The sequence below is a fragment of the Coloeus monedula genome, assembly GCF_965178545.1.
Source record: "Coloeus monedula genome assembly, chromosome: 5".
NCBI lineage: Eukaryota > Metazoa > Chordata > Aves > Passeriformes > Corvidae > Coloeus > Coloeus monedula.
In genome coordinates, this window is record NC_138785.1 from 71,307,454 (window position 1) to 71,323,575 (window position 16,122).

The 16,122-nt window shown below is 38.5% G+C and overlaps 1 protein-coding gene across 3 annotated transcripts in view; it reads right to left on the minus strand.

The window, feature by feature from the left end:
* Positions 1-16,122, minus strand: part of CTNNA2 (catenin alpha 2) — a gene marked incomplete at both ends in the record, with an annotated part of 404,326 nt that overhangs the window by 13,073 nt on the left and 375,131 nt on the right. Inside the window, 2 exons of one of the 3 annotated variants that reach the window (XM_082282376.1) lie at positions 2,234-2,377; positions 15,012-15,146. The exons of 1 other annotated variant lie outside the window; for it this stretch is intronic. In XM_082282376.1, the coding sequence (XP_082138502.1) occupies positions 2,234-2,377; positions 15,012-15,146 (279 nt within the window). The remainder of the gene's footprint in view (positions 1-2,233; positions 2,378-15,011; positions 15,147-16,122) is intronic. One more of the 3 variants, XM_082282377.1, reaches the window with a different exon arrangement.

The following is a 16,122-nucleotide window of genomic DNA, read 5'->3' on the forward strand; positions in this document are numbered from 1 at the left end:
GGGTTACCTGGGCAAAAATTTGTTATTAGCATTGGCACAGACAGATTTCAGGTTAATTATTGCAACAATTCATGTAATTTGGAATATCATTCGCTCTACAAACTCCCCACTATAAAGAAGTCAGCCAACTGCTAATTTGCTCATCTTACAAGATAAATTTAGAATGCAAATTTCTCTGGATTCAAAGTAATCCACTGACATCTCTGTTCCATGATATCCTCTTAGTACTGATCACTGTCTCTAATTCACCATCATTACTGAATGACATCAGTTCTGATTCCCTTTTCCCAATCCTTATAACCACTCTTAAAAAGAGTTTCTATGCCACCAAAATGCTTTTGTATCATTGAAGTGAGGTTAGGGCACTGTACAGTTGCTCCTTGTGTTTTATCGATTCTGTGCAAAAAATAAAGCCTCCTGCATTATGCGAGAATAATTACGTGCTAAGACAATTTGATAAACTCATCAGCAAAGGATGTGCTTAGGATCTAAATTAAATATTACCTCCAAGCATTTGCCTCTGAAAAGAACAAACTTCAAATCATCTTTAAGAGCAGCAATTCCCATAAAGTTTTCCCAGTGAAACATTAGAGATTGACTAACCTGTTTTTCCTTTCCTACTGAAAAGATTAAAGTTTGCTGGAGAAGCTAAATTTCCTAGGCAAGTTCGTGGCTTTGCAAATGAAGATTTGGAGATTTCAGTGTTTGGTTTACTTAAGGAATAAACAGTAATAATAAAACTCCTTGTGCACATTATTCAAAGCCAAAAAAGCTACTACCCGTCAGGGAGACATTTTAATATTCTTTGTCGCTATTTTTCTCTTTCACAGGGAGGGGAACAACCATTTGTGAAAGTTTTGGTAGGTAGCTTTGTAAACAAGACTCTCACCCTCCCCCAGTTTAATTTAGATTGCCTGTGCATTGATACAAAGAGCATTCCTGAGTCATCAGGGAGGAATATCTATCCATCGCTATGGACCAAATCCCAACACGTGCCACTGACCAGAAGATGGAATGGTTTGAATCCTTACCCAATTGCTCAAAGCCACCTAGTCACCTGGAAATAGAAGTACTTCATCAATCAGACTATGGACCATCTCTGCTGAAAAGGCTGTGATTGCACTCTCTTTCTTTGATTTATTGAGGACATGTTGCTGCCTTTTAGTGCCTCTCACTGGGATATGACAAGACCCCACACGAAGCTGGTAAAGAGCTTTAAATGAACCAGAATAGCAAGATTTGCAGTATCCCTAGGGCCCAAAATCTTTGTATGATCCTTCTTCTGCCCTTTAGTATGAGAGATCTGACATCTTGACAGATTTAATAGATACCCAGGAGGCAGAACAAGAAAGGAAGATCTTCATAGTCCATCTTGTCTTTTTTAATATGCTGGGGGATATTAAAACAGTGAAGCAGTAATACCTGGGCCGAGGAAAATAGGTAACAAAACAATGCTTTAAAGTAAAATCATAACATTTAGGTAGTGAGACAAAAAACACACCAAGAAATTCAGTCAGCGGTATCCCTGCCCATCTCAAGTTTTTATCAAAGAAAAAAAAGAGTCAAATGCTTTGATTTATCATTTCAAAGGTTAAATCTGAGTTACGTCTCCCCAGGGTTTCCTGCTTAATTTTATGTCTTCTACAATTTACCTTTGAATTTTATTTCATCTATAAAAGAGGTCTTATAATTGGCATATTGTCAATACACAGATTCATAAATATACTGGAAAAAGTGAATAAAAACAGTAATAAAGAATATAAAATTAAATCCTATCCCATATAAACAGCCATTATCCACAGTTAGTAATGATAAATATATAAATAACACCATCTATCTTTAATCATAAAGAACTTCAGGAAAATTATGGCCCAGCACTGTAACTAAATACTGTAATTAAATTAATGGAAGTTTAGCAGCTGAGTTCAAGGGGATCAGAGCCTGCCTTTCACAGGACAATATAAACATTGAAGGATCAGTTTAACCATCAGCCAATGGACCACCTCTGCAGAGAAACGTGGCCATTGCTTTGCAGGTGAAGTTAACTCTGGGGCTTCAGGCCAGGGAGGAAACGCTTCTTCGCAGGTGACTAAGACAACACGTGCAATTAACTCTGTGAGTCCTATGGTTAATTAAAAAAAAAGAGAAGCTATCAAGAAAATCCCCCATTCTCATGTCTCTTCCCTCCACCCCCAGACCTATAAAGACATAGATGAGACAGGAGGTTACTCACCGTTGAGGAGTCACCGCTTCCAGTCTCAAGCGTAGCTCCCTCAGCACAGGTGGGTGGGTGGGTGGAAAGTTGACTAGCCCTGCCCCCATCTATGACATCACACTCTACCTCATAAAAGGTAGTGAAAGTGCTCTGAACTCCAGTCTGATTTCCGAGAGATACAGAAAAGAGATAGTGAGAGAGAGAGCAAGAGAAATATTGTGCCATAGCGTAGAGGTGAGGAGAGAGGGAAACGTGTGCTGAAGGAGCTATGCTTGGCCAAGGAACACAGGGCCTCCTCCACGATGAGTAACCCCACTGGCTGGGGGTTCCTCTCACTCCTTCCCACAGCACAGGGTCAGCCTGCCAGCCCTACAGGGCTTGCTGATTCAAAAGGGGAAAATTTTTGGCACCTTCTGATGACAACCAGAGAGGACAGAAAGCTCCATCCCAATTAAACGCTGACTGACATCAATCTATCAACCAGATGAATTTGGTCAATAGATTCCCAAGTGACTCTATTTTATGTATGGTTTTGTACAGCCAAACTGCACAAAAACATCCACACCAGTGCAAGCAGCTAAAATTCCAGTGACTACAACAGGAATTACATTTGTGTCCCCCCATGTGGGAAAAACATCCAATTCACACCTGTGGATTGACCCTTGAGTAGAGTAATCCAGAGGGTTGGGCCTCCTGCACTACTGCATGAAGGAGGTCAGGAAAAGAATTATGTTTTTCTTGCATCGAAAATGAGAACTGACAAACTGTGCTGAAAGAAAAAGTGAGGGAAGTATAAAAATTCTGGGCATACATTTATTTACAGAGCACACTTTTGAGTTCCAGAAAATATCAGTAAAATTGCAAAGCGGTGATGTTTTTAAAGATGTACATTTTTAGACAATGACAGCTATACAGGCTGAGACACACTTTTTTTTTTCAAAGGACATCCCAAGGACTGAAACTGGATGACTTAAAATGGGATATTCAGTCTAATTTATTGTAAATGGTATTTTTATCATCCAAATTCTGGAAAAGCAGGTTTTGGAGTAAACATAATTGCTTATATTATCCACTGGGATTTTCTTAATAACCTAGCTGCAGACTAAAATTGAAAAAAATAGTATCTTTTTTTCTGCTGCTAAACCTAACTCCATTAAATAAAACTGCTTAGAGAATGGGGGACTATTCAGTGCCAGTAAAGACTGCTAGCATAAGATCCTGCCTTTTGGAAGAGGAGAAATAAATACTCCTTAAATCTCTTTTAAGGATATGTATTAAAAGCACACGGAGTTAATATTGATGCTTTCCCTCAGGCTTTTTGGTGCTACAAAGATCATGTGAACTGTAATCTAATCATGATTAGTTTCTCTGTCTTAATAATGATTAATGTGCATTCCCTGCTTGGTCAGTGTGTTGTTTTTCTCTCCTTTCCTCCTATTGCAAAAAGAGAGTATGTGACTCATGTCTAGTACCAGTCACTCCACCTAACAACAGAAGTCAAGCATTTTCCTTCTTAACCTTCAAAACATTTATCATCATGGTTATCCTGCAGTATCTGCAGATGCTGCTTTAAACCAGTGCATGTGTGGATTTAAAAACTCAACAAATGGGTGCCCAGTGGGCGAAATGAAGAGTTATTGTGGCTGTTAGAGATGAAATGTAACTGCAGGAACACAATGCAAAACTAGGCTGCAGCTGAGGAATGCTAAGTGATGATAGTGCTGTTCATAATTTAACTGTTTTCACATCATCTCTTGATTACAAACTATTTGCACTTTTGAAGACAGAGGGGAGGAAAACCTCCTCTGGTCCCCTGTATTGCATCGACTCCTTATTAATATTTATGTCTAATGGCCTGCTAAAGAGAAAAGAAAAATCCAATTTTTAAAGGCTTTTATGGTAAAAAGTACCAAGTAGTGTTCAGTGAATTCATAACTTAGGTAACCTATGGCTTGACTACTGCACCACAGTTGTTTTTGCCAAATAAAGTAGGAATATATTTCGAACTCCTGTGACCACCAGACCTCATGAAGCCTAAGTTAGGTTGCTCCTTCTGATAAAGAGAAGGATGTTCAGAGGATATAATCTTAAATATGAGAAAAATTACACATGTAACAGCAGCTCTCCTAAAGAGAGAGTTTAGAGGGATAAAGAGTTAAACTGTCTCCTTATTGGGATGAAACATATGAAAGTAGCACAACTAAATCCTGTAAGACTGAGTATGGCCAAGGATATTTTTCAGTAACAAGATAAGAAATACGGAGAAATACGGAAAATTCCACCATGATAATGTGATATAAACAGTTCAATAGATTGGGTAGCAGATTATACCCCAGATGGTGTTTTGGGGCTAGTACTGCTTAAATTTGAAATCTTGTTTTGACCTGCTTAGTATGATTTCTGTAGTTGATAAAGAGAATATTAAGTGAAGAGCAAGGTTAAGACTGAGTTGTGAACATACACTAGAACACATTACTGAATAAAAGCAGAGAAAGAATACACCTCATGAAAACATTTTTAAAATGTATATACATTCAAGAAAGTGCAGAAATCTTCCAAATGCTCCAAGGAACACGACTAAGATTAATTAAATGAATGCATGGAAATGCAAAGAGATAGTAAATGAAGACTTTAATATCAAATATTTTCTTAAGGGATGTAAGCTAAGCCGAACAGCATAAGAAAACTATGTGAATGCAGGTCAAGTAATTGATTTAATCACTTGCACCCAGGCACTAGAAGTCATCTTAAAGTAAGGGTCCATGTTCAGTCTGACCTCAAAGATCTGCTGGAAAAAAAATCCCAGTGTGCTTTCTTTCTTGCTTAAAAGGATGAACAGTGGTGGGAAAGGCAGGCACCACACAGGCACCCCTGGGTGCTGTCTGTAAAGTTTGAGCACAGAGAGCAGCTGGGGAGTACCAACCCTGCAGAAGCATTACCCAGACTGGTACAGACAGGAGGTAAGAATGGATGGATTGTAAGGAATTGAAAGAAGAGCTTGAAAAGGCCATGTAAAAATGCCAAAGGGACACATTTCATAAAAGTCTGAGAGCTTAGCACAGACACACCTCTGACCCAAAGAGGGCCAGCTGCTGTAGGGCATCGGCATGATGGATAAGTGGGAAAATCCTTTTTGTACATTATCTGTCATAGTTAAGGAATGATGAAATATGGAACATCCTACCTGACACTGAATAAAGCTGTAACTTCTCTAACTTTTTGACAATGGAAATGTTGAATCCAGTTGCAGATACAAAAAAGGGGATTAAAATGTTTCTGCAGTCTTTTGGCCCAGATATTGATGCTCTAATCCAGTTTTACAGAGTTCTAATTTGGTCTTTGATGAGATTTAGGACACGTTACTTGTTTACTTCATCTCAGTTTCTAGACATACTATTACCTACCTGGTAACCCAGTTCACAAGGTTTTGATGATGCATTAGTCAGAATCAGAAAGAACTGATGCTAAAAGAAAACATTTGAGAATATCTAACAGTAAGAGGTTAGGACTGATTTTTCTGGTATTGGATAGTTTTTACTTTGACTTCATATCAATGTCTTAAATACATTGCACAAAACAAATCCTTTTTGTTGATGCAGCTGCTTATCAGCCATGTAAGATTAGATGTGGTAACAGGACTATTCTTCCTTTGCTTCTTATGAGGTACATAAATAATTTCAATAATAATATGTCCCAAGTATGGAAGAAAATATTTCAGAAGTTAAAGACAGAAGGCGACTTTTAACCTTCCTCACCCAGTTTGCTCTCTTTCTAAAGGCCATTATGACCTACCACCTTTAATAGAAACACATCTCATTTGTGAGTTTTATTAAACACTTTATTGTAAGCTGTTCTGTTCAGTATTTGCAGTAGATTTTGCTCAGGCTGGTAACACCTGTTGATGTTTTCCCTTGAGGGCAAATCTTGTCTGGGAGTAGTTCTTTGTGTTACTCATCTTCAACTCCAGTTGTCAAGAAGTATAATTAAAGTCAAAGGAACTGATGAGTCTGAACTTTAGTTGTTACTCTTAATATCTGCAAAAGCACCATCTGATAGTACTTTTAGAAGTGGGATTTAGTGTCACTATGTTCAAACTCAAGGAGTTAAATAATTGCAGGAGCAACAAGACGTACTTCTGTAAGAAATATTATCCAAAATTTCCTATTGTGGGTTAAAGCTGTCATTATTCAGATGGGAAATTCATTCCCCATAATTTCATGCGCAAGAAACAAATCTCAGTTTCATTTAAGGCCTTGGGATGAACCTATTAGCAAATCTATGCTCTGCATTAGGGAGACCAACTGAGAATGCCCCAGGGTAAAGGAATTCTTATTTAATACCAAATGGTGACACTTGGCCCCAAACCATCTCTGCTAAAGGCAGTAAGACAGGAAAAGAAGTAAACATCAGATAGCACCAAAGTCCTCTCTCTCTTTATAGTAATTCTTACAGGAATAATCCTTTAGGACCATATCTTAGGTTGTGTTAGAATGGTCTCTGAGCCTTGCTAATTACTGCAGGCCTGGCGTAATTTGTGTATCACAAAGGCATTATATTCCCATTTTCTTCCCAACTCATTCAGCATGGCCTGGAATAGGAAAACAGCCTGAAGTGAAGCTGTAACTACCACAGCAGGCGAGCTTTGAATTGTTGAGTGGCTACTATTTTTAAAGCAAATGCAGTATGTAATGAAGCAAATACAACAGTATTTCCTTCAATTCCCTAACCTTTTTCTGTGGTCGTATTTGTTTCAAGCCTCAGTCTTGAATCTGTAACATTTTGCATTGTTCTCAAGGAATTAGATGGCTTAATATTGTTTGGTGTCAGAAATGCTTCTCTTTGCAGAAAATTCTTCTAATGAGAAATTTCAATAAATGTAATCTCCACAAATGCTTGAATACTGGTCACCTGATAAAGCACAAGAGCATGTTCCCTGGAGCCAAAATGCTTCTTAATAAGGATAAAGTCTGACTCGTCTAAACTTACACCTACTGAATGCAGACATATAGATGGTGTGCATTCTTCTTGTCTCCATGAATATATTCTAATGAAGACAAGTGCAGTGTAATTTTGCTTTGAAAATTAAATTCTAGATAACATCTTTCCATTTATGCAGGATAAATGGAAAGATTACGATGTATTTTATGACGTATAAATATTTCATATTTATGTGTGTTTACATATGCATTTATATAAAATGAGGTATTTTCTTAGTCCTAAAAATAGCCTTATATCAAAAAAATTGGAGCTTCAAAAGAACTGAGATGATTGCATGAAAAATATTTTCTTGTTGGATTTTTCACTTGTGTCTTGAGCTTTGTTCATCTGCTTTTCCTTACATAAATTCTGCCTGCCACCATCCACCTTCTTTGAAGGAACGGCCATACACTAATAAAAATAAATTAACCTTTCCAGAGGCTTCTGCACAGTTTTTTCTGTGGATCACAGTTACGATCCCCCTGAAGCCCAAAGCTCAGGGTATGTGCTATCATCCAATCCAACACCTTTTATAAAGGCAAAACCCTGTGAACTCCCTGACACAGGAACAAGATCCTGTGGGATCTTTCACTTGCCTGAATCAAAACGCTAAACAAACATTTAAAGAGACCTCTGGAGGACTCCTGTACAACTTTTGACTTGAAATGGGTTGATTACTGACATTAGATCTTCTCAGCTGCTACACTGACTACTCCAGGCTTGAATTCCTCCAAGGAAGCCAACTGCATAAACTCTCTGGACTCCTGGTCTGTGCTACCTTTACTGGGATGCAAAAGGTAGGCTACATATAACAAACTAAATTCTTATTACTGTCAAATATTTGGGAGAGGTATTGCAAATGGCTTTAGAGCCACTACAGATACATCTATTTATGCCTTTTTTTTAATTTAAGATGTTTCATAGGATAATTAGGAATTCTTCACTGTTTTAACTTTGAGAAAGCCCTAAGACAGTGCTTCCATAAAATACATCATATATAATGAATATATGACCATGAGGGATTTTATCAGCACTCATTTTGATTAACCTGCATAACTCACTGGTGCCTTTGTCCTTTAGGAGTAGTAAATTGACTCAGTGTCAGGATGATAAATTTTTTATGTCACTACATCATCAGGTAGTCCCTTCTTGGACAGTGTACTGAGGAACATTCTGTGCCAGCAGGAGCTGGAGACTTCTGTATTAGTCAGTTCAAACAGATTTGTTCCAGATAAAGGTTTATCCAAACCTATGAAGTATATATGCTTCACATAGCCATATATTTTGGAACAGAGTACACTTACTATGGCTTTATTTCACCCTCACATTTATCAGTATATCTGCATAAATTCAAACACTTATGCAGAGGTGATTTAAATATGTCTTCAACCTAAACTGTCCAGCTGAAACATCTCTCTGTATTTTCATGTCTTTAAAATCTCCCAAAGCAGATGACATGAGCTAGTTGAATACACAGTGCAGATTAAGCTCTCTCACTTTCCCCCCCCAGCCCCAGACTTCCTGTCCTGGAAGCTGTTTTGTGCAACTGCGAAAATAAAGACCCTGAGTTTTTATTTTCTCTCCCTGCTTGTTATGTTTGGAAAGTAGATTATTGTGGAGCTCAATCAGCTTTATGGTCCTGACTTCATCTCAGTCCTTCCCCAACATTGCAGTTCTTTGATTTCATACTCTTATCCTGCTTTTGGTTTGGCTTTATTCCCCTGACCGTTTCATATCCCCTATTTCTTTGGCTTACTTCCTTATTATTTCCAAAGTGCTGTCCTTTATCCACTTCTTCCACAGAATCACAGGATCAACTAGGTTGGAAAACACCTCTGAGCTCATGGAGTCCATCCTATGACCCAGCACCACCATGGCACTGAGTGCCATGTCCAGTCTTTCCTTAAACACCTCCAGGGATGGTGACTCCACCACCACCCTGGGCAGCCCATTCCAATGTCTAATCACCCATTCTGTGAAGAAATCCCTCCTAATGTCCAACTTAAACCTCCTCTGGCACAGCTTAAGACTGTGTCCTCTTATACTGTGGCTGGGTTCCTGGGAGATGGGGAGAATCCCCTCCCTCCCCTGCTGCCCACCCAGCTTTGGATGCAGCCCAGCACCCCTGTGGTTTCTGGGCTGCCTGTGCACATTACGGGGTCATGTGGGGCTTTTCATCAACCAACACCCCCAAGCTCTTCTTCTCAGGGCTGCTCTCAGTCTATTCTCCTCCCAGCCTGTGTTTGTGCCTGGGATTGCCCTGACCCAGGCACAGGACCCTGCATTTAGCCTTGTTGAACTTCATGAGGTTCTTACAGACCCACCTCTCTAGTCCCTTTGGATGACATCCCTCCCCTACAGCATGTCAGTGGCAGCACACAGCTTGGTGTTGTCATAAAACTGGCTGAGGGTGCACTTGATCCCACAGTCCATGTCACTGACCAAGATGTTAAACAGTGCCAGTCCCACCACTGACCCCTGAGGAACACACTCATCCCTGGTGTCCACTTGGACAGTGAGCCCTTCACTTCAACTCTCTGAGTGTGACCATGCAGCCAACTCCTTATCCACTTCTCTACAGTTTAGAGACAAGGATATATGGGCCAGTTATTCCATTTCCATTATAAATTTATAGTAAAACTCATTTTGTCGTTAGCTGAGGAACCTTTTTGCACTCCTGAGAATCTTGAAGAAAAGGAACCCAACAGTTTTGTCAATTTACCAACTCTCCCTTCAGGAAACTTTCATTCACATAATGCTCAATTCTTGCCTGGTTCAGGAGAATTAAATCACTCTGTTTACCAAACTCCAAATCACACTTTGTCCATTCTGTTAAATATTTTAAATGTATTTTAAGCATTTTAAATGCAAAGGTTCTCTCCAACTGCCAACCTTGTTTTAAAGGAAAACACCCCAGAAAGGCGGGGTTTTTTTACTCTTTATCAATTATTTGGGTACATGCTCTTAATCCAAATTCAGTGAAAGATGGCCTTGCTCACTTTTATTAACAGGTGAACTTCAAATTACCTGATTTTTCCTTGAGTCTACAGAATTAATAAGTAGGAATGTGATACTTTACTGCCCACATGATACCAACTTGCTTTTACAGTACAAGGTAGTTTAGAGTGATTCAGCCTTAATTGAAAGAAAAGTAGGACATTTAAGCCATTTTTATTAGATGAAAGATCTGTAGGCAGAATTGATAAGGAAACTGCTGCTGAGCTCACCTGAAATAACTGCTGGATGCTCACTGTTATTCTGTGATAAATAATGAGCCTCATGCATGTTTGATGAGGACTGGCTCTTTCTGGTTACCTTACTCTGATCTCTGATCACAAATAAACATACAATTATTTTGCAGTATATCCTGTATCTGTTTATACTTTTATGTATCCACCCTCCCAGTCCAGGTGTTATGCCAATTTTCATCATGTCCTACCCAAAATTAATGGAGTGGCTCCAGCCCTTTTACCTTCCGGTTCCTGCCAAATTCCTCACTTAAATTCACCAAGCAAGAACTCCTTGATAAACTCACAGTCTTAACTAAACTGTCTTGTACCTTCAACAGAATATAGGAATCATGCTCTGGGTATCACAGTTGAGCCTATTATGTTAAGATAAATAGGACTTGGAAAATAACTGGGAACTGGATCCAGCTAAAGTGTATGTTTGGAGTGTGCTTTAGCTATTGATTCCGTATTTTTGGACAGTGTTCAAAGGCACGTGGCTGCTTTTCTGTACAACCCTGCATATCTGTCTGGTTCTGAAGTTTAAGACTCTGGCAAATTTTCTGATAATACAGCTGATTTTATCTTTAGAGCTCTAAATCAAACTGAACATGATAAGGAGCTGCCTTGGATAAGGGATTTTCTTAAATTCTGCTCAATCTAATCCTGCAGGGAAAAATTGTGGCAAATCTACTAATATAAGCAAGAACTTTAAAAAATGCAAGCTTATAGCCTAAATGGGTAGTAGCTAAATGAGCTGATCAGCTTCTGAGCAGCAGTAAACAGAACAAGTGGATATTTATTCTAGAATATGAAATGAATATATAGATCTGTTTTATTGTAATTCTCTTGCTAACAAGAGGCAGACATGAATGCTAGAAAAATAAAGCAGCCCTAGAGTTAGAAGTCTGATCTTTTTATCCAAATAAGAAACATCATCATTAAAGGCAACTCTATTGAACAAAAGTAGCTCCCACAAAAAGGCAAGGCCATCAGCAAGAGCTAAGTATATGTAAATGGGATTTACTTCACTTAGAGTAGTGTGCTCTCAGCACCTCAGAGGATTCATTCCAATATAATACTGCAAGTGATTATGAAGCAAACAGGCATTACCTTAAATAAACCAAAGCAAGAGACAAAGCAAATTATTTTGAAGTGCTTTTGCTCTGTAATTTCATTAAAGGAGGTTGTTTATTCTCAGAGGGGAACTAGAAATTGAATATTGAAATCTAAAATTACAGAAACATATATCTGTTTATGGACCAAGGTCAAAGAGAGTTTTATTAGGAACAAGGATATCATCTGCACAGTTAGAAATACTTTTTAAATCTTCTGCAATTTTTGCTATTAATTTCTTTTTGCTTTTATCTAACATCCTCCTCACCATTTTTTGTTACTTTCTTCCCTGCAATCTTTTTTGAGTTTTCAGGGCTCCTCACAGAAGAACTGGTATCAGGTTTTTTGCTCATTTTACTTTTCAAAACTCCACTGGAATCAGGAATTAAGTCTCACCTTGGAACATAAAGGGCCAAGTCAACAGACAGTCTAAATTGTCCTTGCCGTGTTAATATTAATGAGGAATTAGCTGATGTGTGCTAACTCCCAACTGCCACGTCTTACTCAACTGGTAAAAACAGTTTTGCTACCTGCATGGAAGGAGTCTGATGGGAAAGATCAAAGGAGAAAAAAGAGCAGAGAGGAGAAGGAATGGGAGAAAGAAAAGGGAAAACAAACAATGGGTCCTTTACTGAAATAATTTACAATTCAGGACTGTGACATTTTCTTACTTTTTGATCTGTTTTCCTATTTGCAGCAAAGTCATTGATGTCAAAAAGGACCCTTCATATGCTATGCTAGAATCATATCAATCTATAGAGGAAAAAGCAAACAAGATCAGCTTTATGCTTATTTTCAGAGATAAACCATACTGAACTACTGAATCTTGGGGGAAAAAAAAGAAATAGAAGTTTCATCAAAAGATATATGGCACATTAAATGTTATGTACACAGTATTTTTGAAGTTGTTGCAACATTTTTCTCTAACAAAACTGTAAGAACTGTGGGGTGGTTTTCATCTGTCTTTTAGCTTTTAATTGGTTTTATGTCTCTTTCCTTTATATATAAATATGCATACACCCACACATAGATCCAAACAAACATATGCATACATTCATTTCATTTATAAATATTGACTAATATTCTTAATAATGAAAAAATTCAAGCAGAGATTCTACTCCCCATAATAATTCTGAATCGTAAGTCATCTTTTGGATCAATCTGAATTGGATTGTGGTTCTTTATAAACACAGTAGTAAATTACAATATTGTAATAATTGTCATGGTGCTTGATATTTACATCTAAACACTTAAATATAGCACAATCACAGAAACTTACTTCTGTAGGCACAGGTTGGGAAGCTTGAGTTCTGCATTTCTATAGCACTTCTAACATGTACTGTATGCAAGTTGCCAAATAATGGTATTTCATTTTGGTATAAATAAAATACTGTTTATTTGTAATTGGCTATCCAAGAGAGAATGAAGAAGAAGATGGAAGCAGAAGCAGCAAGTAGACAAGCAGATGTGGATGTGCACTTGGATACCAGACCTCTGGATAGCAAAGGAGCATACAGTACCCAGCACCTCGAAGACCAACAGCTCAGAAAACACTGTCAGGAAAGCTCTGCACTGACTGTGTCATGTCAGATCACAAGATAATGCTCTCACAAAGGGATGCACAGGAGTTCAACTCACTATACCTCCTCCTGTTCAGAGCACCAGCAGAAGAAGCAAGCTGGGCAATCTTCAAATTTTCTGTAGGTTAGTTTCACTGAGTCTTTGGAACAGACACAAATAATTTCCATGGTCGAAGCTCGTTTTGCCTTTGAGACTGACTGTGAAAACCCCACCAAACAGAGACACAATGGTGATGGAGCCTGGGAAGCAGTGGGTGCCAACAATGCCAGACTGGAATGATGAACTCAAGCAGTTTGGCCACTTATAATTCCACAATGCATGGGGATGTTCCAGGAACGAGGAGATGCTCGAGGTTCACAATGGCTTATTCAGCATCCACAAACACTGAATAAAGAGACTCGAAAAAAGAAACACACACAACCACAAAAGCCAAGCCGGGAGAAGCACTGATTCGGGGAATTGTTTTAGAGAGATGAACATGACAACTCAATGGGTATGAAAGGCTGGACCCAGATGGCAGGAGGTAAGAAAAGATCATAGCAATTATGATGCAGCATAGCTGTCAGTGATACAAGGACAGATCACGCCGTTGCTGTCAGGAAAATGGAAGAGGATCTTTTCATTGCTGTGGGAAGATCAAGGTATTAAAATTACATACGTACATACGTCAAGAAATGAAGACCAATTGCAGGACAGATACAGGAACCTTTAAGCAGCTCCTTTTAGGACTGTGATATGACTTCAGAATGTCTGATCCAAGAAAGCCTGGCAAATGTTTAAGACCTTCTATAGTGCTTTGCAAAAAAAAAAAAAAAAAGTTATGTGACTGAGAACACTTTCTGTGACTTCTGGTATGTCTGAGGAAGGCCAGTGACACCACTGGGGAATCTCATGGATGGAATGAAGGCACAAGCTTGTTGTCCTAATAATCTTCGTACTTGATTGGGCTTAAACAATGAAAGGGTGCTTTTTCAAAACCACATTTGGAAACACATTGTTTCGAGCATCCTGGGTCTCACAAATCACCATCGTTTTGAAAACACACTCAGGAGAGTGGAATATGTCATAAATTTACATACATATGGTCTGTACTTGAGTTAGAGGATAACAAAGGTGTCATGGGGCTAAACTAGTGTGAAAGAAAATAACAAAATCATGAAGAACAGTCATTGTTACTGCTTGGTTCTAGTATTCTCCCAGAGGCTCTAAGGCCAGCATAGGAGAAGAAAAGAAAAAATATTTTAAAAATGTAAAAAACCTCATTGCTTATAATATTACTGCTGCCTGTCTTTATTTCTACAAAAGGTTGTGTGTAAGAGGTTTGTAGTGTTGAAAATAACTGAAATAACTGGGTGGTATTAGAGTATATAATCATTGTGCTTGCAGTAGTGTTCGAAAACAGCACATGCATCAAAATTTAAAATATTTTGCTGGCCTTCCAGAGTCTTTTGCTAAACCTAGTGTGCATTGGAACCTGAGTGAATGAATCCCATTAGTCATCACCATCTTAACATTATGCACTTCATATAGAGCTGGCTTCTGCACAGAGGAAGGAAATTACCAGTACTAACAGAGGAAAGAAGATTTATAATGAGCAAATATACAAAAGCTCCAAATAATTATAATATTCACAGCTTGGCAATGACTTTCTAGGCTATGAAATTACTTTTCTTTTGGAAGAATGGAGATTCTACAAGGTTAGTATAAACAAAGGGTAAGTGGAAAATCAAATTGCTCTACACAAGTCATTATAAGGCCTGGAATACTGGTGACAGAATTTAAAAAAAAATGCTCATGAATCAGTGGATTTTTGTTTTGTACATTATTGCAATCAAAAACACTCCCTTTCAAGTCCTACATGGGAAACAAATGGTTAAATACAAATCCCAGCTTACCCCTGATACAATGAGTTCTCCACCCAGGTTCTGAACTTCTGCCTTCACTTTGCTGCAGATATTGAGCTGGTGGCAGTACAGGGCAATGCGCTGCAGGTAGGCCAGCAGATCCTGCTTGCAGGCGGAGTCTGGGCACTGCACAAAACAGAAATATTGATTAGATGTAGCTGAGTTCATGAGATTAGAGACAGCTAATCAGATAGTGGCAATATGTGTGTGTTAGGTGGATCTATTCCACTTTGTCTTTACATGAGGTACTTGATAAAGTGTGAAAACTCAAATTCTACCTTTCATTTAACTCAAGATTTATGAATTGAAACCTAAAGATGCACTCTACCTTTCTGTAAAATGAGAAACCTCTTTATCAGCATTATGAAAATCATAGTTTTAAATTACGCTCTGCATTAATTTATGGTATTGTATTGAGCAGCCAAAAGACCAGGTTTAATTTGAAACTCCAGTCTGCCTGCTGGGTGTCCAAGTTAACATCCGATATGGACCAGTTAAAGTCCAGGAAAACCCAGTTCTGAGTGGTTATCCCCACTCTAATGCCAACTCTTGTCTGCCTGGCAGCTTCCCTGGCATTTGTGCAGACATTCAGAGGATGAGATTAGGTCAAATGTGCTGGATGCTGTGTGGGTTTCATAATCAATAGAACTAAAAAAGGCTCCAGTACAATTTATTCATAGTCTCTGGGACTCTTTAATAGAAACTGCATCATCCCCCACAATATCAACAGCATAACAAACAACAGCCTCGTAGTTAATATTCAAAGTCTTGCCTCAGGAGAACAGACCTCGGTAATTCACTCTGATGAAACAGAGCTACAAGGGTCCATTGCTAACAGCATGTCTCCAGTAAATACTCTTTGGGGCTACCCAGCAAAGTCTGACTGACTTCCTGCATAGCTTGGGGAACAAAGATTCCAAATACACCTTTTTATCACCTTTCAGAGTTTATGCTCAATTAAAAAAAAATATTATCAAAGCATTTCAAGAAAAACTGATGGAATTAAATGCACGTGAGTCAACAACATCACAGCTCCTGCCTTGAGATCACTGCTCTGGCCCAGCAGCTAATGCTGGCAAGGAATGTGTTCATGGTGAAGTAG